At 42.6% G+C, this 27,514-nt stretch overlaps 1 protein-coding gene across 1 annotated transcript; it reads left to right on the top strand.

The window, feature by feature from the left end:
- The first annotated feature begins 4,792 nt into the window (after window positions 1-4,792).
- Window positions 4,793-26,473, top strand: DGAT2L6 (diacylglycerol O-acyltransferase 2 like 6). Its single transcript, XM_005896194.2, has 7 exons — window positions 4,793-4,883; window positions 19,264-19,374; window positions 19,902-19,972; window positions 20,342-20,546; window positions 21,958-22,132; window positions 24,392-24,603; window positions 25,043-26,473. The coding sequence occupies exons 1-7, from the start codon at window positions 4,793-4,795 to the stop codon at window positions 25,195-25,197; spliced, it is 1,020 nt and encodes a 339-aa protein (XP_005896256.1). The 3' UTR covers window positions 25,198-26,473.
- Window positions 26,474-27,514: the final 1,041 nt, after the last annotated feature.

Raw genomic sequence — 27,514 nt, 5'->3', positions numbered from 1 at the left:
AACCTGAGGCTCCCACCAAATGAAAGTAGTCCCTGTGCCAAAGCAAACCTGCAGACTCTGGGTCTCCCAGGCCACCTCAAGACAGATCGTGCTCCCTGCTTCTCTGCTTGTCAGAGCCCGTTGCAAATGCACCTCCCCGTAGCTGAACACCAGTACCATGAAGCAGCTCCTGGGTGTCACACTGCCTGAGAACTTTTCAAACATTACCACTAGTCCTCACAGCAAATAAATATGATTAGTCCCTTTTTCCAGAGGAGGAAAACCGAGACTCAGAGAGGGGAAATGTCTTGTCCAGGGTCACACAGCTACTAGCTTTCCTCTCTGTCTTCTTCATAATTCTCTGATGGCCCTAATCCTTGTATTGATGATGTGTGCATTTCTCTCACACCCTGCCAGCCCCATGACCCACCAGACACACAACTGTCAACCTAGAACAATGCCATGCTTATAGGAGAACCCCAATAAAAAGTTGGTGAAAGAAGGGACTATGTATCAATATGTCCCTTGTGTAGTACCTAACACAATCCCTGGTATTAGATAGAATCTCCTATTTAGCAAAGAAAAAGCAAGAGAATTCCAGAAAAACATCTATTTCAGCTTCATTGACTACACTAAATGAAGTTTGACTGTGTGGATCACAAAAACATGTGGAAAACTCTTCAAGAGATGGGAATACCATATCACCTTACCTGTCTCCTAAGAAACCTGTATGCAGGTCATGAAGCAACAGTTAGAACTGGATGTGGAACAACAAATTGGCTTAAAATTGGGAAAGGAATATGTTAATGCTATATATTATCACCTTGCTTATTTAACTTATATGAAAGTACATCATGTGAAACGCTGGGCTGGATGAATCACAAGCTGAAATCAAGAGAAATATCAACAACCTCAGATATGCAGATGATACCACTCTAGTGGCAGAAAGCAAAGAGGAACTAAAGAGCCTCTTTTTTTTGTAATAAGAATTTTATGAAGTCTTTATGAAATCAAAATACTCATCACCAAATATTTCTGTAAAATTTTCATCATGAAAAGCAATAATCAAAGTAAATACATATTACAATGCAGAAATAATTGCAAGGATACTGAGAATAGAAGAATCAAAAAATTATAAATACTATACTGAAAGATATGTGCAAAGCTATCACATCCATAAAATAAAAATCAGAAGGTATAGAAAATGCAGAACCAAAATTTTAAAATAATAATAGAAATATAAAAATCATTAAATGTTTTGGAAGCTGACATAAAGAGCTCTTGATGAGGGTAAAAGAGGAGAATAAAAAAGCTGGCTTAAAGTTCAACATCAAAAAACTAAGATCATGGCATCCAGTCCCATCACTTCATAGCAAATAGATGGGGAAACAATGGAGACAGTGACAGACTTTATTTTTGTGGGCTCCAAAATCACTGCAGATGGTGACTGCCCCCACGAAATTAAAAGATGCTCTTCAGAAGGAAAGCTATGACAGACCTAGACATCGTATATAAAAGCAGAGACATCACATGGCCAACATAGGTCCATATAGTCAAAGCTATGGTTTTTCCAGTAGTCATGTACAGATGTGAGAGTTGGACCATAAAGCCTGAGCACTGAAGAATTGATGCTTTCAAACTGTGGTGCTAGAGAAGACTCTGGAGAGTCCTTTGGACTGCAAAGAGATCAAGCCAGTCAATCCTAAAGGAAATCAGTCCTGAATATTCATTGGAAGGACTGATGCTGAAGCTAAAGCTCCAATACTTTGGCCACCTGATGCGAAGAGCTGACTCACTGGAAAAGACCCTGATACTGGGAAAGATTGAGGGCAGGAGAAGGAGACGACTAAGGATGAGATGGTCGGATGGTATCACCGACTCAATGGACATGAGTTTGAGCAAACTCCAGGAGATGGTGAAGGACAGGGAAGCTTGGCATACTGCAGTCCATGGGGTCACAAAGAGTCAGACTGACTGAGTGACCAAACAACAATTCTGATATTGCTGAAATTGCAGTACCGTACCAAATAAGGGCATGACTGAAGGGGAACAATCAGAAGAGATACTGTTATGGCAAAACCTCAGCTGTCCAAAGCTTTCTAGAAATGAATCATTCTGAAGGCTGAGGGTGAACCTTCAGAAATCAGGAAGAAGAATCCTAGAGGTGTTGCTTTTTTCTCAGAGATTCCCTGGCTTCCACTCCCCACCTTCTGAGCTACCTGGTCCCCTTGATTTTCTTTTTCTTCCAGTCTGCTTTGTTTTTCTGTTGTTCCTACAAAGCTTCTTAGCTTCTGGTTTGGCAAGCTAACTGCAGTCTTTGCTGGACTACTCCTCCCCATGCCCTTTTTGCCCTTTCTCCTCACTGCAACAATCCCACCACCATCGCCTCCACAGAGCCTTCCCTGCCCTCCTCAGGCTGGTGGATGCTTCCCTTACCTGAATCCACACACCCCACAGCACCCCATATGGGTGTCTGTGATTACGCCCACCTCACATGCTGGACTGTGTGTTTCTTGATGGTTAGAATCATATCAGCCCTAAATGTTTAGGAATGAAATTTATAGACCATTTTGTGCTTCTCAGCTGCCTCTCCTTTGCTTACTCCAGGACAGCTAAGGTTTTGCTTGTTGGTTGGTTGGATTGTCATTGGGAAATCGTGAGTGCTTGTTGTTCAGGATTTGTCACTCACCTACTTCTCTTCTTCCTGCTTTTACTGCATTCACTGGTGTTTATGTTGCACTTATCCATTTGGCTCAGGAAGGTTCCAGCTCAGACATTATGCTCTTTGTTTTGTTGGGGGAAGTGTTGGCCAATCAAGGTCATGGCCCAGCCCTGCCAGTCCATCTTGCCTAGGAAACCAGGAGACCAGACCTCATTATTTGTTCCACGAGTGTTTACTTGAATGACTACACGGTACCAGGCCCTGAGCCAGACATTAGAGAGACAGAGATGGAAATCGTGTGTCCTTGCCCTGCCTCTAGCACCTCATGTGAGCCTTTTCTATGTCTCTTTCATTTGCCCATCTGAAAGTAAAGCGGAGTAGAGACCTGATTTGTAAGCAGCCTTATCTGTCAACATTGGGAACTCATCTATACAAGTTGCTCTCACCTTCCCCACATCTGTGCTTTCCCCCAGAAGAGCCCAGGCCTGTGTTGTACCTCGCTCCCTCCTCCCCTACAAATTCTGAGCAGATGTGCTCTAACACATCTCACTCTGTATGTGGCCAAGTATTAATAGCCCCAAGAAGCAGCTTGAGAACCTCAGCTAGACAGAGAGGGAAAAAAAATGAGAAAGAGGAAGGGAGTATAGAGGGTACACTGGGGTACATGGCCATAGAGAGTACATTGGGAAAGGCAGTGCATCCCACAGTGCATCAGAGACATTCCCTAAGCCCAACCCTGAAGACTGATATTAGTCAGTCTAATCAAGAACCCCAAACCAGAGTGGGATATGGGGAAGGAGACACAGTTCCACTAACCTTTCTGGACAAGGCTAAGGAATTAACATTTCCCTGCACTAGTAGGACACTTGATACTATCTTTGTATTTGGTATTCCTAGCAACCTTTTCTATTACATTCAAAGATATTTTTGAGAGCCTACATTCAAAGCCTCCTGTTGAGAATTACTGGCCTTTTCCAGTAGGACACTTATCACAAATTCAAGTGTATAGACAGTTTCACGATTTTTTAATATGTTTCCTCCACTAGACTGTGAGTTCAGTAAAGGCAGGAATGATGCCCATCTTCTTCCACACTGAATCCTCAACACATAGAACAGTACCTGGCAAACAATAATCACTTAAGTTACCAAAAGATGATCCACAGGTCTGGGATCTAGAGATAATCTTTAATTCTGCAAAGGCTAGTGCACAGAACTAACCCCTTTAGCCTTAAACATAATAGATATTTAATAGACATTAATTTAATGAGAAGAATAATAACAGGAAACATAATAGTACTTACCGTGTGCCAGGCCCTGTGCCAAGCGCTTTACATTCACTCACTCAATCCTCAGAACAACCTGATGAAGTAGGTACTATTATTATCCCCATTTTACAGGTGGGGAAACTGAAGCACAGAGGTTCGCCAACTTGTAAGTGGAAGAGCTGAGACCTGAACGCCAACAATCTGGCTCTAAAGTCCATGCCCTTAACTGCTGGGTTGCCTTCCAACAACAGAGAGATGGTGTGATTCCCCCTAGTGTCCTGGGAGGAACTTGGTGGAACCTGGACTGGAAGCCAGGTCTGCACTCTGTGCAGTGTTTCTCCCACTGATCACTGGTACAGAGATGTACCACTGATCACTGGGAACAGAAGCGCAAGGAGGAATCTGAGAAGCCTAGATATTCACTCAGAAAAAGGCTCTAGTCAACTAGGTAGCTCTCAGCAGAAGCCAGGCAGTGTCAAAGAGCATCCACCAGGGCAGAAACAAGTGTGATCACCAGATGCTTTTCCTTAAGCAGGGGAAAGTAGCAGACTCCTTTTCAGAGATCCCGTTTGAGGCCTAAGCCATTCCCTTTTCCTGCACTAATTTATCAGGGACCCCCTCCCCCACACACAGAGCTAGAACCACCCCAAGGCAAGGCAATTGAGTACCCGTGGGGAAAGGATGAATGATAGGGAGATGAATGTGTGTGTAGGATGTTGGGGTGGGGCAGAGAACAGGGAAGACTGGAGAAAAGGTTAGGTCAAGACTAAAACCTCCAGCAGATAAAAGGACTCAGTAATGAGATTAAAGCAAAGCACCTATAATCAGCTCAGCTTTAGAGGCACTGGCCTTCTGTTTGGGCTTCTTGCCACAACAGAACAGCACTATGGCCATGGCCTTCCTCTCCCAGCTGAATCTTCAGGAAATCCTCCAGACCCTCTCTGTTTTGCAGTGGATGCCAGTCTACGTTTTTTTAGGTGAGTGAACCCCAGGGCCTGGAGACCACAGAGAACAGATGAAGAAAGAGAGCAGGAATCTCCAGATGATTGGGAGGGTTCTAAAGAGATCATTCGGTCGGTCCCCTCTCTCTGGGAAGGACTGTGCCTCTCCACTCAGAGAGATGGCTATTGTTGAGTTCACTAGATCTCTCTCCTCCCAACTGAGGAACACGAAGGCCAGGAGTGAAGCTGCAGTTGTTCTGGTTTAAAGTCCACCCCGGCCTTCTCTCAGGACTGCCCCTCTGTGAACTAGCTGAAAAGAGTCTTATTTGGGGACAGGGGCAGAATTGGTACTGGGCAGAGGTAAGGTGATTTTCTTTATTATGATGAGAGAATTATGGAAAAGCTGGGGGCTGCCTGAGTGACTCATTAGATGGAATTTTGAGAAAGGGCCAGTTCTTCAACGGACTCAAAAAATCACAGTCATCAGTGCTGGGCAAATGGGCTGAGAATTCCAAGTTTTTCCCAGTCAGAAACCAGGTCTTTGTGGGCAGCCGATTATAGGGCCGAGTTTGGAAACTGGACATGGAGAAATTTCATCCTGAAGGATGGGACAGGATAGGAGGCTGCCCAGTCCAATCTGTAGGAGGATATATGTCCCGTAGAGCAGAGGTTCTTAGAGACCTAGAGACACTAGTGCCTTCCAGGTCGCACTAGTGGTAAAGAACCCTCCTGCCAATGCAGGATAGTTAAGAGACAAGGGTTTGATCCCTGGGTCAGGAAGATCCCCTGGAGAAGGAAATGGCAACCACTCCAGTATTCTTGCCTGGAGAATCCCGTGGACAGAGGAACCTGGCAGGCTGAAGTCCAAGGGGTCACAAAGAGCTGGACACGGCTGAAGCGACTTAGCATGCACATAGACCTAGAATGAGACGGGGAGGGACAATGTTGAATTTTCACTAACTTCATATTGAATAGATGAATGTAGGCAGTAAACCACAGTTTGTCAGTAACAGACATCACAGAGATTTAAATTTCACATGCCGGTTGTTGCAGGCATCTCAAAAGTTCATTTATGCTTGTTACCACTTCCGAATCCCAATAGTTATTGGAACTACCATTAGGTGTGGTTGTCTACTGCATAAATCAAGAATTCATGTTACTGTACCACATTTTTTTCAATATTTTGATAACCGTGTTTTACTATGATGAGTTTCCTTTGTGAGTCTGTGTATTTTATTTTGTGCGTTTAAAAATAATATTCAGAAAAGTGATCTATAGGCTTCACCAGACTAACAAAAGAGTCCATGGCCACCCAAAGATGAAAACTTAGTGAGCCTTATAGAAATCTAATCATGCTAAGCCCTTAGCCTATCAATAACTTGACTCTAGTTGCATTAAGAGAAGGAAGTGATTTTTCTATAAATTTATTTGTTTTTAATGTTTCATTTTTTATTGTTGCTGTCCTTTGCATCTATGTTTAACTTCCTCAAAAAGACCCCTTAACAAGTTCCAGCCCTTAGTTAGGAAAGTGGGGGTCACCAGAATGTCCTAAGAGACTTGACATCGTGGTGGCATCTGTCATTTCAAATCTGGACCCCAGAAAGAGTAGGCAAAGATGGGCAGAGAGAGCAAGGAAAAGAGGTTCAGAGAAGAGCTGTATGAGCTGAGCCTTTTAGGTGTGGGGTCAGTCCCACCCTGGGAAACCTCTGTATGGTATTCGAACACAAGTGCCTAGATTGTTCTGGCTCTTCTGGAGAGAGCTTCTCAATATAATGTTCTCATTTTTCTCCCAGAAAATCATATTTCTTGAGTATTTTTTCTCTTTCTTCCTTTTCCCCTCTCAAAGGACATGAACTAGAATAAAGGGTATGTTCAGCACTGAATATATAAAGATCCAAACGATAAGGACTAGCCTCCTGGTAACACCCCCTCCTCCAATCTCACCAGCTTCCAGCCATCCTAGAAGAGCTATGACACCTATGTGTCTTGAGCGGAAAACTCTCTGTCCCACTTCAGATGAGTGGAATACTATTTGTCCTTTTGTGATTCCCTTCTTTCACTTAACACAATGTTTTCAAGATTCATCCATGTTGTGACAGAATTTCCTCCCTTTTTAAGGCTGAATAATATTGTATTATATGTATGTACCATTTTTTGTTTATTCATTATCCATTAATGGACTCTGGTTTTTTCTACCTCCTGCTGCTGCTGCTAAGTCACTTCAGTCGTGTCTGACTGTGTGCGACCCCATAGATGGCAGCCCACCAGGCTTCCCCGTCCCTGGGATTCTCTAGGCAAGAACACTGGAGTGGGTTGCCATTTCCTTCTCCAGTGCAAGTGGAGTGAAAGTGAAGTTGCTCAGTCGTGTCCGACTCTAGCGACCCCATGGACTGCAGCCCAACAGGCTCCTCTGTCCATGGGATTTTCCAGGCAAGAGTATTGGCTATTGTGAATAATGCTCTATGAACATGAGTGTTCAAATATCTCCTTGAGAGCCTGCTTTCAATTCTTTTGGCTATATACCAAGAAGTAGAATTGTTGGGTTATATGGTAATTCCATTTTTAAAATTGTTGTGCAATTGTCATACTGTTTTCCATAGCAGCTACGTCATTTTACATTTTCACTGACAGTGTACATGAGTTTCAATTTTTCCACATCCTCACCAACACTACTTTATTGTCTGTTTTTTTAGTAGCCATCTTACTGAAATGAGATGATATCTCATTGTGGTTTTGATTTGTATTTCCATAATGACTAGTGAACTTCAGCATTTTTCGTGTACTGATTGGCCATTTGTCTTGACTTCTTTTAGATTGATTATCATTCCACTTGCCTTCTGTTAGTTTAGGTTGCTATACATCCTGTTTCCCTTCTTCTAGTGATTATGCTAGAAATTACAACACAAATCCTGGATCTTGGAGGTTATCAAGGTAGCTAAAACATGTAACAGTGTATGATACCCACAGAGATGCCTAAGACAGTCAAATCTGTCCAACAGTTACAGAGCAATTACAAAGTATAAGATTTTGGCTGTTCTTGTGACACTACAAGAATGAGTCCAGTATAGGCTCCTTCTGTTAACAAAGAGAAAATAATCATTCATTCCACCATTCTACCATTCCAGGTGTCAGTGCTGAACACATAAGTGAATCATTACGTTGTAAGATTGACTGTGTTAAGTGCAATGAACAGACACAGTGAAGCCACTAGAAAATATTACACAAGGTTAACAGGATCAGGGAAGGCAGGAAAGAGCAGCAATGTGATGCAGTGAACAGGACATAGGTTCTGCAGTTTGTCAAACTTGGTTAACAACTAGCTGTGTGAATTTAGACAGGTACTGTAACCCTTCTAAGCCTCCATATCCCCATCCTCTCAAGCCTGGTTCACAATAAACCCTCCATACAAAAAAGTGTCCTTCCTTCCTCCCTCCCTTCTTCCTTCCTAATTCCCTTCTGTCTTCTCTTTCTCACTCTTTCCTTCATTCTTTCTGTCTTGCTCAGAGTCGTTCTGAGCACTTCTCCTCCTTCCTGAATGATGGTCAGAATCATGACTGATTACTGAGCACTACTGGAAGTGGGCTGGGGGCGGAAGTAGGGAAAAGAGAAAAGGCAGAGGGACAAGAAGGAGGAAACAAGTGAGAAGAGAGGAATGGAAAGATGGTTTGGGGGAATGCAAATGTTCATGACCTTTGGAACTCAGCAATGCTCCTGAGAGCCTCTTTGAGGCCCAGCTTCCAGTTAAAGGATGGCTCTCCATCTGTCTCTCTTTTTCTGGGCTTGTATCACCAGCTATCTAAACTACTGCAATATCCTCTTTCCTGGCCCTCTACTCTCCACCCTCTCCAATATATTCCACTGCTTACATCCAGAAGAGTCTTTCAAATGCGTCTTTGATTATAGCCCTCTACTGCTCAAAAATAGTCACTGATTTTCCCTTGCCTACTTGATGAAGTAAAAATGTGTCATCTGGGGCATTCGAGGACCTCCTCCACTCTCTGGTTTTAACTCTCTGCCAGCTCATCCCCCTACTTGAAGCTTGTATTCCAGGTATCTTATTCACAGAACAAATGGGAAGGATACTTACCCTCCACTCCTTTACTCTTGCTCTGTTTCCTCCACTTAAAAAATTTCCTGATCACCCTTCCTGGACTATCTATGGACAATCCCTTCTTTGAGATATTGCTCAAGTCATACCTTCTCTGCAACCCTTTCCTGGTAACCTGAGACTACATTGTCTTTGAAAATCTCTGCACTTTGTAAAAATTGGTTGAGTAGCAGCCTTTACACCCTTTGTCTCCTCTACCCAATAGGCTTCATGAAAACAGGAGTCATGCCTTGTCAGTATTATATTTCTTGCAAGACCAGGCTTGACACAGTTGATTCTTCCACATTTCTTCTCCTCAGTAAAGACCTCTCCTCAGTAAAACAAGTCTACCTCTTGTTCTTTTCTCCCTCTCCTGGAAATCCTTTTTTTCATGGGCTTGCCTCCTTTCTCTGGTTGCTGATACTACAAAAAATAGAACATAGTCTTGGGAGTCAAACAGACCAAGTCTGCCATTTACTTATTATGTGACCTTGTGCAAGTAAGTCATTCACCCCCCACCACTGTAGAACACGGCTCCCAAGACCACTCTGACAATCAAAGAAAACCCTCAACAGGTGTTCATTTTATTTTGGGGGGTTATAGGAATTGACATTACTTGGAGTCCAACTACTCCACCTCATAAGACATTTTTTTAATGTTTTTATGTGTTTATTGGTCATTTTAAAATGTATTTATTTTTAATGGAAGGATAATTGCTTTATAATGTTGTATTGGTTTCTGCCATATATCAATTTGATCAGCAGAAGAGTGACTACCACTTCTGAGACAGGCACCCTAGACTCTGATTTCATTGCACCTTCAAGAAGAATGAGTAACCAGATCCTAGAAAATGAGGCAAATAGAAATTTTGATACCTTCCCAGCATTTAAACAGGCCCTTTCAAGGCATCACTCCCTACTACCTCTTCTTCACTCCCCTGCATCCACTCAACTGCCAAATCCTGAAAATTCTGCCTCCATAGTATCTTTCAAATTGATTTCAGAAATAGTAGCCTATTTCAGGTTCTCACTATCTCTCATCTAAGACACTGCAGCTCTTAGCTGACCTCCCTCCCTCAGTTTCTCCTGCTCCCACAGTCATTTCAAACAATCTTTCTGATGCACAAATATGATCATGCTCTTCCTCTGATGAGAATCTGGGTTCTCATTCCCTTAAGCATCAGACCTGAGCTCCTCTGCTTCTTTCCCAGCATCATCTGCTACTCCATGGTTTCTCATACTCCCTGTGCTTTTGCAAGTTATGATGTTACTCACAGACCTTGAACTCTTCCATATCTAGGCCTTTGTTGGAGCTCTTCCTTGCTTGTGGAAGGCCCTTTTGCCGCTAATCCATCTGTCAAAATCCTACTTTTCCTCCAAGATTCAATTTAAGTCTCACCTTCTGCAAGAAACCTTTCTAGGTTGCCCATAAACCTTTCTAGGTTGTAGTAAAGAATGGTTCCCATATAATGACATTTGAACCCTGATTGTATCATTCTCACCCTCTGGGATATATCCATTATTTATGGTATCAATCTTCCCCTCTAGACTATGAGTTTCTGGAAGGCAGGAAGTTTATTTTTATGTTTTAATATGACTTAAAATTAAGTATATTTAAAGTGCTTAAAATAGTTTTTGGTTCTTAAAGACTCAACAAATGCTACCTATTTTTTCTCCCAAATCATGGATTGAAGATACATGACCTCTCTGAGCCTCAGTTTCTTCATATGTAAAATGGAGATAATAAAATTATCTACTTCTCAGGGTCGTGAGAGTATTAAATGAAATAATGCACATTAGGTGCTGAACAGAGTGCTTGTTGACAATAAATGCTCCATACAAGGCATCAGTGACCATACCCACATTATTTTCATCACTTCCATATTTTTCATCCTCCAGCACAGGGATTTCACATGATGTGTGCTCAGTCTATGTGTGTTGAATCAAGTTATCTTTTTCACTCCTGTTGGTTCTTATACAGATCCAGTATAGTAATTGTAAAGCCACAGAAATTCATCTTTGACAAACCAGTCATGTTCTTGGATTTCTGAAGGCTTTGAGCCAACTGATTAAGAATCTTAGTTTTCATTTTATTCTGGAAATGACAGGCTTCCATAACCTTACACACTCATGCACACCCTGGAACATCAGAAACTCCTTTCCTAATTTAGAACAGGGCACTGGTGGTTTCTCTCCCAGTTAACATTCACTTGCTACTAGGAGAATGTTGAAACCAAACTTCTGTGCACTTCAATTGAATGTTACAAATATATTTCTTGTGAGTCATCTCCCTGTGCTTGGCACGTTGCTAAAGGCTGTTTTCAAGAAGCTTACTGTGTAGTAGGCAGAGGGCCTACTGTGTGGTAAGTTGCTAACCACACAAACAGCAAATGAAACCAGGAACAGCATCACCAAAGGCATGGACATGTGAAATTGCATGGTGGGTTGAGGGAATGGAGAGTAGACTAAGGTGGTTGAACCTCGGTTTCCCATTCTTCAGTCATTTGCATCCCACCTTCTGGTTCTTTCCACAGCTAAGTACCACCTATACTATTATTACTTAACATTTTCCCCAAACTGACTCACTCCTATAATCTAAATTAATATATTTTAATAGGAAACTTTATACCACTACCATGAACTCACTTTGATTCAGTACATATTAAAATAACTTTCCATCTATGAACCACTTCAGATCACCCCATGTCCCTACAGTGGTTGGGGACCACATGCTAGATCATATGGGGTATGAGTGCTGGTGCTGAGAGATGAGGCTAGGAAGGTGAGTGGGGCCGGTCCATGGAGGGCCTTAAATGCCTGACTAACATGTTCAGACTTTATCCTGTTAGCAGTAGGACAGTACTGAAGGTTTCATAGGAGGCAGACAACTCTACAACTGTGCTTAGTTAAAAATAAATCTGGCAGCAGCATGGAAAACAGAGTAGGGGGAAGAGATCAGCAGGCAAGAATAGACAAAAGACTGCAGTCTAGACCAGAGGAGATCAAGTTCTGGACCATGGCAGTAGCAATGGAGACAGAGGCAGAAGGATGAATGGGAGAGATTTTCTCTTTTTTTTTGAAAAGGGAGAGAAGTTGAAGATATCTCCAAAATGTTGAAACTGACGTTTATCCTGAGGCCTGAAATATGAATAAGAACTAGCCAGGCAAAAAGCTGAGGGAAGAGTCTTCCAGGCAAAAGGGACAACATGCACAGAAGCCAGAGGCTGGAGAACAGAATAGGTAGAAGAAATCTACAGTAGAACAGTATGGTGGCATGCAGAGTGCAAGGGGGTGGCCAGGCGCTCCATCACGGAGGACCTTCAGAACCAAGGTTACAAGACTGGACTTGATCCTGAGTCACCAGAAGCCATGTGAGTTATTGAATTCTTAAATTACCACCAACCCCATCAGTTCCCATATTTATCATCACTTTTGATCCATTAAGTAATCACTGAGCCACAGAAATGTCTCTTTGACAAGCCAGCCATGCTCTTGGTTATATGCTGTAGAAGGACAGAGATCTGTATTTAGCCTTCTGGTTGCATCATGACTCAAATGGACGCAGGGAACCTATTAGAAGACATTGGCAGTTGGCTTAGAAAGAGAGAGTGGTAACTTGGACCGGTGGTAGCATGGAGGTATGGAACAGAATAATTTGAAAGACGTTTGAAGCACAGAACTGACAGAAATTAATACTTGACTAAAGGAAAGCAATGATTCGAGCTCAGTAGTTAAGAGTACAGTCTCCTGGTCTTAGTGTTGAGATGGAGGCCTTTGGGAGAGCTCAGTCTCTGGAGGAAGAGTGTGAGTTCTCAACTCTGGCTCACCCACCAGCTAGCTGTGTAACCTTAAGTAGTTATTGAACCTCTCTGAACCTGGGTCCCTCGTCCACAAAATGAGAATGCTTATTGTCCTAATGGGGTCTTTATGAAGATTAAATAAAATACGCATGTACAATACTTAGTTTTACACGATGAGTATACAATAAATGTTGCTATTACTATATGGGAAAGTTAGTAAGAAAGGTGAATCAGAGATGATTTGAAGAAAGGACCCACTTAGATTCATACTGGTATCATCTTTAACCAAAGCTAGTAATCATTAGTAACTTGAGGCTCTACATGTTTATCTTTTTAAAGTCACAACCAAGGTAAAGTCACAACCAAGGTAAAAGGGTCAATTCACCAAGAAGACATAACTATCCCAAATGTCTACGTACCTAACAATGAAGCTTCAAAGTGAAAAATTCTGAAACTGAGAAAATAAATAAACAAGTTAACAATTACATTTGATGACTTCTTTGAAAACTACAAACAACCAAAACTCACCCAAAATGAAATAGGTAACCTACAACTACTAATTAAATTAAATTTTAATTTTGGAGCGTTGTAAACTTCGAACCAGAAATCTGCAGACCCAGATGGTTTCAGTGGCATATTCTTCCAAACATTTTAAAGATGATATATCACAAATTCTACATCATCTTTTCCAGAAAATAGAAGAGGGAGGAACACTTAATGACTCATTTATGAGGCCAGACCCTGATGCCAAAACCAGACAAAACAATACAAAAAAGAAAACTACAGACCAATATCCCTCATGAATATAGATGCAAAAATCCTCAACAAACTACTAGCAAATCAAATCCAGCAATATATTACAAAGAGTAATATACCATGACCAAGTAGGCTTTATTCCAGGACTGTACATGTAAATATTTGAAAAACATATTAACCATATTAACCACCGAAGGGAGAAAAATACACAACTATATCAATTGTTGTAGAAAAAGCACTTGAAAAAAAACTTTTTCTTAATAAAATTTGCTATCTTGGATTTAAGCAAAAAAGAAAGAGAAGGCACTTGACAAACTTTAATCCATGACAAAATCTCTCAGCAAACTAGGAATAGAAGGCAACTTTCTCAACTTGATGAAGAGCATCTATATTAAAAAAAAAAAAAAAACAAACCTGCAGCTATTTAATGGTGAAAAACTGAAAGCTTTCTCCCTAAGATGGGGAGCAAAGCAAGGATGTCCACACTCACCATTTGTATTCAACATCATACTAAAAGTCCTAGCAATAAAGCAAGAAGAAAAAGAAAGAAAAGCATACAGATTGAAAAGTAAGAAATAAACTGTACTAATTAACAGATGACATGATCATCTGTGTAGAAAATCCCATTAGATTACATATTTCTAAATCTATTTTAAAAATATGCTAAAAAATATCCCTCTAAGAACTAACAAATAGGTTAACAAAGTCCTAACAAATGAGGTTAACAAAGTCCCAGGTCACAAGATCTCACATAAAAGTCAACCACGTTTCTATATACTAGCAGAGAACGATTGAAAATAAAAATTTAAAAACAATACCATTTAAATGCCTCCAAAAATAAAATACTTATGAATATATTTAATAAAACCTGTACAGCATCTGTAGGCTGAAAACTATAACATGGTAATAAAATTAAAGACCTAAATGGAGACATATTGTGTTCATGGATTGGAAAACTCAAATATGTCTGCTGCTGCTGCTAAGTCACTTCAGTTGTGTCCGACTCTGTGCGACCCCATAGACGGCAGCCCACCAGGCTCCCCCGTCCCTGGGATTCTCCAGGCAAGAACACTGGAGTGGGTTGCCATTTCCTTCTCCAATGCATGAAAATGAAAAGTGAAAGTGAAGTCGCTCAGTCATGTCTGACCCTCAGCGACCCCATGGACTGGAGCCTTCCAGGCTTCTCCGTCCATGGGATTTTCCAGGCAAGAGTACTGGAGTGGGGTGCCACTGCCTTCTCTGTCAAAGACGTCAGTTCTTCCCAAAACTGATCTATAAATGTAACACAGCTCAAATAAAAATTCCAACAGACTGCATTTGATAACATTTTTTCCTAAATACTAAATATCCCAAATTTGATAATGGCACTGTGACTGCCTTAATTTTTATAAAATACAGTTACTTAGGAGCAAAGCATTGTAATCTCTGCAATGGACTATAAATACAAACATATATTTATATTTAGGAATAAGTCAAATGCAAAATGTTAACAAAAAAGAGATCTAGGTGAAGCTTATATGGGATTTTATTAAAATATTCTTGCAAATTTTCTTTTTAAGTCTTTTTCAAAATAAAAAGTTTAATTTGAAAAGCCTCATCAGGTGTTTTTATGAACATCGACAAGATGATTGTAAAATTTATATAGAAAAACAAAAGAACGACAATATCTAAAACCATTTTGAAAAAAGAATAGAGGATCACACTATCTGGTTTTTAGACTTAGTGGAAAACTATAGTAATCAAGACAGTGATGTATTTGTGAAGAGATAAGCACATGGATCAATGGAACAGAATAGAGTCCAGACAGCCCTGCACAAATATGGCCAATTGATATTTGACAAACAAGCAAAAGCAATTCAGTGGAGGAAGGATAGTATTTTCAACAAACAATGTTGGGACAATTGGTTATCCATATGTAGTAAATGGATCTTGACCAAAACCTCACACTTTATTATAATATGAACTCAAAATGGATCACAGATCCAAACAGTAAAACATAAAACTTGTAGTAAAAACGTAAGAGAAAACCTTCATGACCTGAGGTTAACTAAAGAGTTCTTAGATTTAATATCAAAAGCACAATCTGTAAAAGAAAAAAAAATGATAAATTGGACTTCATCAAAATTAAAAGTTTTTGCTCTAAGAAAGACTCTGTTAAGAGAATAAAAAAATAAACACAGGGAATTTCCTGGCATTCCAGTGCTTAGGACTCTGTGCTTCACTGAGGGCCTGAGTTCAATCCCTGGTCTGGGAACTAAGATACCACAAGCCTTGTTGTGTGGCCAAAGAAAAAAATTTTTTTTAAGATAAACACAAACTGGAGAAAATGTTTGCAAATCACATATCTGATAAGAGACTTGTATCCAAATAAAAGAAATTATATCCAGATTGTATAAAGAAACTCACACACAAAAAAACAAACAACCCAGTTTAAAAATGAGCCAAATGTTTTAATAGATATTGCACCAAAAAGGATATACAAAAGACAGGTGAACACATAAAAAACTGTTAAGCATGATTAGGTATAAGGGAAATGAAATAAAAATGATGATGAGATACCATGCTACATATCTATTAGAATGGTTTAGCCATCTTCAGTACAAACTAAATTAAGAGTCTGCCTTATGTGAAATTCCTCCTTGATAATCCACTCCAAAACTACTCACTTGAACATGGACAAGATGTTGGAAGCATCTCTTTGTGTCAAGGCCATAATGTCTAAGATAGCGCCACACATACACATGCACAAATGTGTCCTTTATTTTTGCCTCAGACACCCTAGCTTTCTTTCACGGAACTCCTTGTTTCACAAAGTCAAACCCTTCCATGTTTGGCCTGTGTTTCTCCTATCTCTTTAAATCTCCCTTTTGTCACCATAAGTGACACCGATGATACTCAAACAGGTTGGGTCTGGCAAGATTGCCCTCAAAGGACACTTCTGGTCCTCTGAGGTGCCACATCTGCAGTTCTAACAGATTTCACAAGGGGAGTGATGTTTATTAAGATATGACTCTCAGTTCAGTTCAGTAGCTCAGTCATGTCTAACTCTTTGCGACCCCACAGACTGCAGTATGCCAGGCTTCCCTGTCCATCACCAACTCCCAGAGTTTACTCAAACTCATGTCCATTGAGTCTGTGATGCCATCCAACCATCTGATCTTCTGTCGTCCACTTCTCCTCTTGCCTTCAATCTTTCCCAGCATCAGGGTCTTTTCAAATGAGTCAGTTCTTCACATCAGGTGGCCAAAGGATTGGAGTTTCAGCTTCAGCATCAGTCCTTCCAATTGATTTCCTTGAGGATGGACTGGTTGGAACTCCTTGCAGTCCAAGGAACTCTCAAGAGTCTTCTCCAACACCACAATTCAAAAGCATCAATTCTTCAGTGCTCAGCTTTCTTTATAGTCCAACTCTCACATCCATACATGACTACTGGAAAAACCAGAGCTTTGACTAGACGGACCTATGTTGGCAAAGTAATGTCTCTGCTTTTTAATATGCTGTCTAGGTTGCTCATAACTTTTCTTCCAAGGAGCAAGCGTCTTTTAATTTCATGGCTGCAGTCACCATCTGCAATGATTTTGGAGCCCCCAAAATAAAGTCTGTCACTGTTTCCACTGTTTCCCCATCTATTTGCCATTAAGTGATGGGACTGGATTCCATGATCTTAGTTTTCTGAATGTTGAGTTTTAAGCCAACTTTTTCACTCTCCTCTTTCACTTTCATCGAGGCTCTTTAGGTCTTCGCTTTCTGCCATAAGTGTGGTGTCATCTGCATATCTAAGGTTATTGATATTTCTCCTGGCAATCTTGATTCCAGCTTGTGCTTCATCCAGCCCAGCATTTCTCATGATGTACTCTGCATATAAGTTAAATAAGCAGGGTGACAATATACAGCCTTGACCTACTCCTTTTCCTATTTGGAACCAGTCTGTTGTTCCATGTCCAGTTCTAACTCTTGCTTCCTGACCTGCATACGGATTTCTCAGGAGGCAGGTCAGGTAGTCTGGTATTCCCATCTCTTTAAGAATTTTCCACAGTTTGTTGTGATCTACACAGTCAAACGCTTTGGCATAGTCAATCAAGCAGAAGTAGATGTTTTTCTAGAACTCTCTTGCTTTTTTGATGATCCAACGGATGTTGGCAATTTGATCTCTGGTTCCTCTGCCTTTTCTAAATCCAACTTGAACATCTGGAAGTTCACGGTTCACATATTGCTGAAGCCTGGCTTGGAGAATTTTGAGCATGACTTTACTAGTGTGTGAGATGAGTGCAATTGTGTGATAGTTTGAGCATTCTTTGGCATTGCCTTTCTTTGGGATGGGAATGAAAACTCCAGTCCTGTTCCAGTCCTGTGGCCACTGCTGAGTTTTCCAAATTTGCTGGCATATTGAATGCAACACTTTCACAGCATCATCTTTTAGAATTTGAAATAGCTCAACTGGAATAGACCAGTTCAGTAAACTACTTTTAGGACTGATGGATTACTGAAAATCATTAGATATAAGACATGAAATTAACCCATCTATACTTTCAAAATAACATTGGATTTAAACAACACAAATGCTGACTAAACACTAATCATTTTAGTTTACCTAATATTGAAAAGAGAAAACATTTCCTCATCTTTCAGTCAATCTATAGATATTTGTTGAATACTTACTGCATGCAAAGCACTCTTCTAATTGCTGGTGATACAAACTAAGTTTATTAGAAGTAAGATATAAAAGAAATTATATACCTAGGCTCCCTTTAATTAATAAAGATTCATATTTACTTTTACCTGAGTTTTCTTCTGAGGCTTACCCAACAAATTTACTCTCATCTTTTATTAGAGTCAGAGGTAGCAGGATGTTTTTCCATGGCAAGCTTCCCATAAAATTCCTCCCCCTACTATTTCTTATTTAATTAGCATGCTTACAACAGTCATCTCAGCCAGATCTTTTTTTTTGAAATGTCCATTCCATCTTTTTCCTGTTATTTCCATCAGAGTCCAAGATGCAACAGACATATCTGCTGTTTGGTAACTCTTGAGTTTCTTTCCCTTCTCCGAAACTTTTTATCTACTGTGATATGGTTATCTGGTCAACAAAGTCATTCTTTTAGCTGAAATTTTTAAAATTCACAATATGGGTACGAGCCCTTCTGTCTCATGGATGCAGATTTTAAAATGGAATTCAACTCCCACAGCTGTAAGATGTATCACATTCACATTTCACAGTCTGCTGTGACCCTTTGCTAACAGAGGTGATTTTTCCCCCTTCTGAACTTTTGACCCATTTTGAATGGGATGGAATTGAACACAGAAAAGCTGTTTCTAATATGTATTTTCCTCTCAGCATCAAACAGCCTGTACAGTGCAGGCAGCCCTCTCCACTGGCATGTGCTGACAGAGCAGTTTGACAAAGGAAGGAGGGTTGAGGACTTCCTGAGGTCTCAGAATGGGGATGTCAGCCATTGGCACAAGATACTGTTCCTTTCAGTTGCCAAGCAGTGCTGTCCTTTGACCCCAGGTGAGGACCTACTCTGAGAATGCCATGGTTCTGCCATTTTCTCAGTTAAGATCGCAGCCATCAAGGGGGCCCAGATTCAGGGACTCAGCGGTCATCTTGGACCACAGCAGCGCTAAGAGGGAGATGGGGGGTTGGGGGGATGAGGGAAGAACAGTCTCACACTGGCCTTGACCTGCTTCCTCACTACAGAGCAGAGACTGGGATAATGAGATGTGTATTAAACTTGAAGGGAACTAAAGGGCATGAACCCCTTGTGTCCCCTCAGGAGCTATTCCTATTATCCTTATACCCTACTTTCTGGTGTTCACTAAGTTCTGGATGGTGTCTGTGCTCGCCTTAGCCTGGCTCGCCTATGACTGGAACACCCACAGTCAAGGTAAGAAACAGGGGAAGAGCAGTGATCCCTGTCTGTGCCAAGGAGGGAACCACAGGGATGGAGTGAGGGTGGAAGGGAAGAGTGAGAGAGGCAGGGGGAGAAGAGGTGAGGAGAGGAAAGAAGGGGAAAGGGAAAGGAGGGCAAAGAGTGGAAGTTAGGGAGAGAGGAGGAAGGGCAAAGGAGAGAGGGAAGAGAAGAGAGACAGGGGTGCAAAGCTCAGCAGGAACAGAGGGCTCAGCCAGGCTGCCCAGGAAGAATTAAGAGGCTGATTTCTGAGTGGGTGCTCCCAGCCTCATGCTATTTCTCTCTCACCTTTCTGGTGGCTCCAGAAGAGCAGGGGCTGCCTGTGTCTTCTTGGGGATTGGATTCAGGGGTAGACCTTATAGCTCTATGCCCAAGAAACATGGAAATGTGAAAAGGAGCCCCCTCCTGTGACCCGAGGACATTAGGAAGATCCCTCCACCTCCAGAAGAAGTAGAGGGATTGGCAAGATCTCAACCACTCTTCCCTTCCCTCTGTACTTGCAGGTGGTAGACGTTCAGCTTGGGTACGAAACTGGACAATCTGGAAATATTTCCAAAATTACTTCCCAATAAAGGTAACGACCCTTCCTCTGAAGGGCCTCAGTCCCTGTTGCCCAGATTCTTCCCTCCCCACTCAGCCCCATATTTTCAAAGGCTTTTGTGGCCAACAGTGGAGGTCAAAGCCCAGAGGCATAATATAGAGTATGGTCCCAAGATGGATGGGCAAGTGGGGAAATGAATGAATAGCACCTTGCTTCACAGTGGCAAACTCAGGTCAGCCTCACCGAGCATCATAACCCCTGGCAATTCTATGAGAGTGACAATATCCCAGTGAATAGGGATTAGGGGCTCCTCAAGGGAAACACAGGCTACCTGCTGGCCTCTGAGTCCACATGTCCTCTCTTCCTTCTATCTACTGCTCTGACTCAATCTCCCACTAACAGCTGGTGAAGACTCATGACCTCTCTCCCAGACACAACTATATCATTGCCAGCCACCCCCATGGCGTACTCCCTTATGGTACCTTCATCAACTTTGCCACTGAGACCACTGGCTTTGCTCGGATTTTCCCAGGCATCACTCCTTATGTAGCGACCTTGGAAGGGATCTTCTGGATCCCAATTGTGCGAGAATATGTGATGTCAATGGGTGAGTATAAGAGATCATTCCATTCTCTGACCTACCTTGGGGCTCCAACTTTAATAAGCCTTGACAGTCAGTCCAGTACTCACTCCCTGCTGGAAGAACACTTAGTAGAAAATGAGTCCCGAGCACACTGGGCCAGTGACAGGAATATGTGGCCGAGCCTCAGGTTTAATCTGGGAGGCAGGGTTTGATTAGGTAGGAGGGTAAGTTATAGGCATTCATAAGAGTTGCCAAAAATCCTTTCAGAGGAGGAAGCAGAAGCCTGGGGTTCAGGATCAAAGCCAAAGTGGAAAGGAAAAGGCAAAAGTCAAATATCAAAACCAAATGTAGGGAAAATCAGGCATGAATGGAACAGCTCAGATATACTTTGCCAGACTGTTTCGGCGATGTCAATTGGCTTATTTGGGGCAGTCATTTATGTAGCAGGTCTCATCCAGGAGCAACTCAAAGACATTTTTGAGACTTTCATACTAGCTGGTACTCTCCTGGCCCATGACCTTCATTTCCTGATCCCTTCAAATTTGTATAAGATATCAAGGGATAAAAGGATAGGCATCAAAAGGAATCCAGGGCAACTTCCCCATTCCAGGCTTCAAGCCAGGGTACTGTGCCAAATGTCCTTCTCTCTGGGTGAATATCCATCCTCTGGACACCAGAAAACAACAGAAGCCAAACATTAAAAGGTAAGATACATTTATATCTGGAGGGGCCAAGCAGGACCACTGGAGTCCCAGGGGATAATTCTGCTCACCTCTCAGGTTGGCATGAATCTGGATCTTAAAGACTGTGGCCTGGAGCCAATGTCTGCCATCCCAGGAGAGAACAGAAAGTAAGCACAGGGCAGAGATGGGAAGCAGAGGTGAGGAAAGACTCTGTGACTGTTGTTGAGCAACAGGATGTCATCCTCATTCCATGGTTCATCTACATGCCAGTTTGGCTTGGACGGGATCCTGGGTCTGCCTACTCTCTAGAAACCCCAGGGAATGGCTTACTTTTACCAGGTTACTCTAAGGAGGAAGCAGTTTGGTGGTGGCCATTCCTGATTACCCTCAGGAAAGAGAACTCTAGAGTCTCAAGTGACATCAGCCTGGCGAGAGTGGGAGACCACTGTGGTTCCCGGGGTAGAGAAGAAAGGATGGGCTTACAAGCTATAGAGCTAAGAGAAAGCAGGCAGAAGAACTCAATGTAGGTCCCACTGAAGTAGCACAGAGCCCCAAGGCAAGCAGCTGGCCCTAAGGACCGACCTCAGGCTAGGACTAACCCAAGATGTGGAGGGCAGGTTAAAGACAGAAGATTGGAAACAATCACAGTCAGGAGACAGAAGAACTGTTTTGAGCAGGAAGAGCCCCAAGGAACACCTTACCCCCTCCTCAAGCACCATATCTGTATGTCATTTGCCTCTTTGGTTTTGCAGGTGTGTGCCCAGTGAGTGAGTTGGCCTTGAAGTATTTGCTGACCCAGAAAGGCTCAGGCAATGCTGTGGTTATTATGGTGGGTGGAGGTGCTGAAGCCCTCTTGTGCCACCCAGGAGCCACTACTGTCCTCCTTAAACAGCGTAAAGGTTTTGTGAAGGTGGCACTGGAGACAGGGTGGGTCCCCAGGTTCTAGTGCCCTATCGTCAGGGCATCCTAGGTTCTCTGTAGCACCTCTCCAAAATGGTGCCTTCTCTTGGAAATGTGTTAGAAGGGGCTCCCTCTTCACCCTCATTGCTTCTTTCTACTCCCTTACACTGTGCCTTAAGGGTGTTTGGGCCTCCAGACACATTATGATGGGTTCTGTTAAAACTTGAAGTTGGAGAAAGAACAGTAAAAGACCTTTATCTTCTGCACATTACCTGGTAGGCTGGGGGTCTGGAGAAGTGGGACTTTAGACTATATCACCCCATGCACCGTAAGGCCCAGAGAAACTACCCAGGGCAAGGAAGGCACTAGACTTGATGCTGTGGGGTTTGCAAAGATGCAGAAGATATGGATATAGCCTCCAAACAGAGCATAATCTGGTTTGAAAAGTAGAAGGCAGTTATTGAACAGCTATTGTGTGTCAGGCATAGTACTAAGCATTGAGGATGTAAAAATAAATAAGACTTGGTCCTTGCCTTAAAGGTGTCATGGTCCAATGGAAAACAGACATAGTCATGTATAATTACATAATATATCCAGAAGTCAACCCCTTACCATCTCAACTATCACCCCCTGGTTTTCCACCCCATCGTCTCTCCCCTGGATTATTGCAAGTCTCCTAAGAGCTCTCCCTGCTTCTATTCTTGCCTCCCTCACATTCCAGAGTCTGTTCTCAACTGTGGCCAGCATGATCCTATCCACCATGAGTCAGATGAGATCATGTCACTACTCCAAGTGCTCCCATGGCTCCCATTTCACTCTGAGTAAAACCAAAGTCTTTAAAGGGCCTGCAAGACCCTAAATGTTCTGGTCCTTAGCCACATCTTTGATCTGTTCACCCACTGCCATCCCCCTTGCTCCCTCCGTTAGAGCTGTTCCTTGCTCTTCCTCAAACAAGCCACATGCTCCTCCCTTAGGGTCTTTGCCCTAGCTGTTTCCCCTGTCTGGGACATTATTCCTCCAAATAGATGTTTGGCTCATTCTTTTACCTCCTTCAGGTCTTTGCTCAAATGTCTATTCTCAATAAGGTCTATCTTGATCATGCTGCTCTGTTTTTTCCCATTGTACGTATTATCTTCTCATATGTCATCAGTTTTATTTCTTTACATATATGGCTTTTTATTTGTTCATTATTATTATTTATTGTCTGTCTTCCCTTAACAAAAGATAAGTTCCATGATGACAGAGATTATTTTTTTAATCCACTGTGTTCACTTATGTATCCCGAGGGCTTGAAAACAGCACTGGCACACAGAAGGAACTCAATAAATATTTATTGAATGAAAAATGTGTGATGATGGACATGTACAAAGCACTATGAGAGCACCAACTGATGGAAAGCCTTTCACCCAAAGTAGAAGTTTCATAAGTGGGTGACATCTGAATTGTGAATTGAAATATTAGTAGGAGTTGCCAGTCCAACCAAAGGGGAGAAAGAACTCAGGTATTCAGCAAGGGCCTATGACAATATGTCAGGCACTATGCCAGGCCCTAGGAGTTTAGAGATGAATAAGACATTTTCAAATGGCTTGCTGTCTACTGGGAGTCAGCCAGGAAGGAGTACAGAGTTGGGGTAGTGTTAGTATAGGAAAGAAGCAAGCACTAGATGCAGGGGTTGGGGGTGGGAGAAGTTGGAGGCGGTCAAAGAACTGAAGGTGACTCAAGGGGATGAAACTGGAGCTGAGTAGTGAAGGGTGAAATAGAGTAAGCCACATGAAGACAGGGGGAAGGCATTTTTGGCAGAGGGAGTGGGACGTACAAAGACGCATAGATGAGTGTGAACTTAGCACACTTAGTATGGCTAAGCGGACTGTGACAAAGGGCTGGGGAGAGAAGAAGCTAGCCAGGTAGGCAAGGCTGGAGCATGTAGGCCACGCTAAGTGCCTGGTACAAAGTGAGGAGTTCTGGGAAGAGTTTTCAAGAGAGGAGTGACGTGTCCAGACACACAGTTTAGGAAGATCTTCTGGATGTGTACAATTTAGGCAATTAGATTTCCTGAGATTAGTGATTCATTTCCTCCCATCACAGGACAAAGTGCAGCAACTCCACTCAAAATGTTCAGTTGGAGGGATGTGGAGCATAGCAAGGATAATACACAAGGCTGGAGATGCTTGGGTGCTTGGACTCTTGTCCCATAATGGGGCCATTGTAAAGCTTTCCTACCTTGGAGAGGGTTTCACTGTGGGGAGCTTCCTGGAAGAACTCACACTTCTGCCTGTCTCTTTGCAGAGCATACCTTGTCCCTTCCTATTCCTTTGGACAGAATGAAGTTCACAATCAAGAGACCTTCCCTGAGGGCACATGGAAAAGGTTCTTCCAAAAAGCCCTCCAGGACACGTTGAAAAAACTCCTGAGACTAAGTGTCTGTACCTTCCATGGACGGGGCCTCACTCGAGGATCCTGGGGATTCCTGCCTTTCAATCATCCCATTACCACAGTTGGTAAGCTTTCCAGCATCTTTGGACCACCCTGGTCCTTGATGCCCCCCATCCAGCCCTCAAGTCCCAGGGGGCCTGGCACACAGCTGGAATGGGCAATGGGAATTTCGGTGGTTGTGGTTGAGGGTAGGGCAGGGAGGACAACTACGCAGATAAGAATTGTGGCCATTCACAGGAGAGACAGAGTTCAGCTGCTGCCATGAGGGCATCATTATTCACACACGTGCCTTCAGCACTCTCCTAAGTTTACTCTCATTCTCTTAAGCATGCATGAGATTAGGTATTTGGAGAACATGGGACAGGGTGGGGTTGGAGCAGGGAGAAAGAATAAAGGAGGTAGAGGGGACAAAGATACCGAGTTTCAGTATGTGACTTCCTCTGAGAGATGCTAATTTGAGTTGCGGGGGAAGGTTTGATGCTTGTCTCTTCTCCTGCCCCACAGTTGGGGAGCCCCTGCCAATTCCCAGGATAAAGAAGCCAAACGAGGAGACAGTGGACAAGTACCATGCACTCTACATCAATGCCCTCCAGAAGCTGTTTGATGAGCACAAAGTTCAGTATGGTCTGTCTGAGACCCAGGAGCTGACAGTCATCTAACAAGAGTTGGATTTCCCCATTATTAAACTCCCAAAGCATTGAGGGATCCAAGCAGGGCCACAAGGAAAGGAGAATCTGGGAAGAGGGGAGGAACTCGGGGTTGAATGATGAGGCCAGCGAAGCCAAAAAGTACTTAATGAGTCAGTCTGAGGAAGGAACCAGAGTTATGGGGAAGACTGGGCAACAACCCAGTTTAGCAAGCAGTCTCTTGTGAGTACACAGAGTCTTGTGAGTCTCTGTGTGTGCCAGTTATTTTGGCTTCCTAATTCCAACCAACTCTGATCAGAGGAATAAGAAGCTAAAGAATACCATGTCCTTCCTCCTGAGCCTTGATAACACCGCACCATCACTGTTTAGGTTGAGGCTTAGAAGCATTTTTTTATTTAAGATTTTAATTTTTATTTTCATTAATTAAAAACCATCTCATTTACATCAATAAATACTTTTTCCCATCACTGTCAATCTTGTTTCCTATTTTTATGTTTGGCTATTTTGTATTTGTCTATGAATTTTAAACACATACATATACATTTATATGCCAATAGTTTTGTCATTGTTTTAATTAAAATAAGGATGATGGGATCATATGAAGCATACTTTTCTGAAACTTGCATTTGTCCTCCATGATATTTTGTGGCAATCCACGGAGAAACCTTCTTAAGAACAGGGATGCTTTGTTTCCTTTTAGGCCCTTTCCTTACAATTTAGGGGCTACCACAAAGTAAACCGGTGACCTGAGCTGTGATTCCCTAATCCAAGCAGGCATGATTCCCTCAGCTGTGATACAGTTCTACACTGGCAAAAAGTTTATTAAAAACTATACCATTTCTTGAACTTCCCTGGGAGTCCAGTGGTTAAGACTCCATACATCCAATGCAGGGGGCATGGGTTCAATCCCTGGTTAAGGAACTAAGATCCTATGTGCTGTGCCACTTGGTAAAAAAATAACAAAAATAAATTTTAAAATTAGGAAACAGTGGAAACAGTGTCAGACTTTATTTTTCTGGGCTCCAAAACCACTACAGATGGTGACTGCAGCCATGAAATTAAAAGATGCTTACTCCTTGGAAGGAAAGTTATGACCAACCTAGATAGCATATTCAAAAGCAGAGACATTACTTTGCCAGCAAAGGTTTGTCTAGTCAAGGTTATGGTTTTTCCTGTGGTCATGTATGGATCTGAGAGTTGGACTGTGAAGAAGGCTGAGTGCCGAAGAATTGATGCCTTTGAACTGTGGTGTTGGAGAAGACTCTTGAGAGTCCCTTGGACTGCAAGGAGATCCAACCAGTCCATTCTGAAGGAGATCAGCTCTGGGATTTCTTTGGAAGGAATGATGCTAAAGCTGAAACACCAGTACTTTGGCCACCTCATGTGAAGAGTTGACTCGTTGGAAAAGACTCTGATGCTGGGAGGGACTGGGGGCAGGAGGAGAAGGGGACGACAGAGGATGAGATGGCTGGATGGCATCACTGACTCGATGGACGTGAGTCTGAGTGACCTCCGGGAGTTTGTGATGGACAGGGAGGCCTGGCGTGCTGCGATTCATGGGGTCGCAAAGAGTAGGACACGACTGAGCGACTGATCTGATCTGATCTGATCTGATGCTGTTTCTTCTACGAAATAAAGCTCTAGATATATAAAACTGGATATAATTATTTCTTAATTACTGTGTATGGTTCACTACTGGGATTCCCTGAAACCTAACCCGAAAGCTGGTCTGTGGAGAACATTTTTCCTCTTGTGTGTGTGTGTATGTTCTCGGTCACTCAGTCATGTCTGACACTTTGCGACCCCATGGACTGTAGCCTGCCAGGTTCCTCTGTCCATGGGATTTTCCAGGCAAGAATACTGGAGTGGGTTGCCATTTCCTTCTCCAGGGGATCTTTCCAACCCAGGGATCGAAACTGCGTCGCTTACATCTCCTGCATTGGCAGGTGGATTCTTTACTATTGTACTGCCTGGGAAGCCCATTTTATTCTGCACCTGGTAGAAAGGTGGCGGGATGGAATCAAAACTGCTGCACAGTGTAGGACACAGGGTAGAACCATGAGAACCTGAGTAGCCCATCTCTGCTGATCCTACATAACCACCCTGGGTCAGGAAGGAGGGCACTTACAAGACCACGTACCAGCTGTGAGTGTACTTTATTGTCAAGAACCTACTAAGAGGAATTCCTTGGTGGTCCAGTGGTTAGTACTCAGCCCTTTCACTGCCAAGGGCCCAGTTTCAATCCCTGGTTGGGGAAATAAGATCCCATGAGCCACGTGGCATAGTAATAATAAAATAGTAATAATAGTACTAATAACAAAAAAATAGT

The sequence above is a fragment of the Bos mutus genome, chromosome X (genome assembly GCF_027580195.1).
Source record: "Bos mutus isolate GX-2022 chromosome X, NWIPB_WYAK_1.1, whole genome shotgun sequence".
NCBI classification, from domain to species: Eukaryota; Metazoa; Chordata; class Mammalia; order Artiodactyla; family Bovidae; genus Bos; species Bos mutus.
Note: the sequence above shows the minus strand (reverse complement) of the source record. Positions and strands in the feature narration are given on the sequence as shown.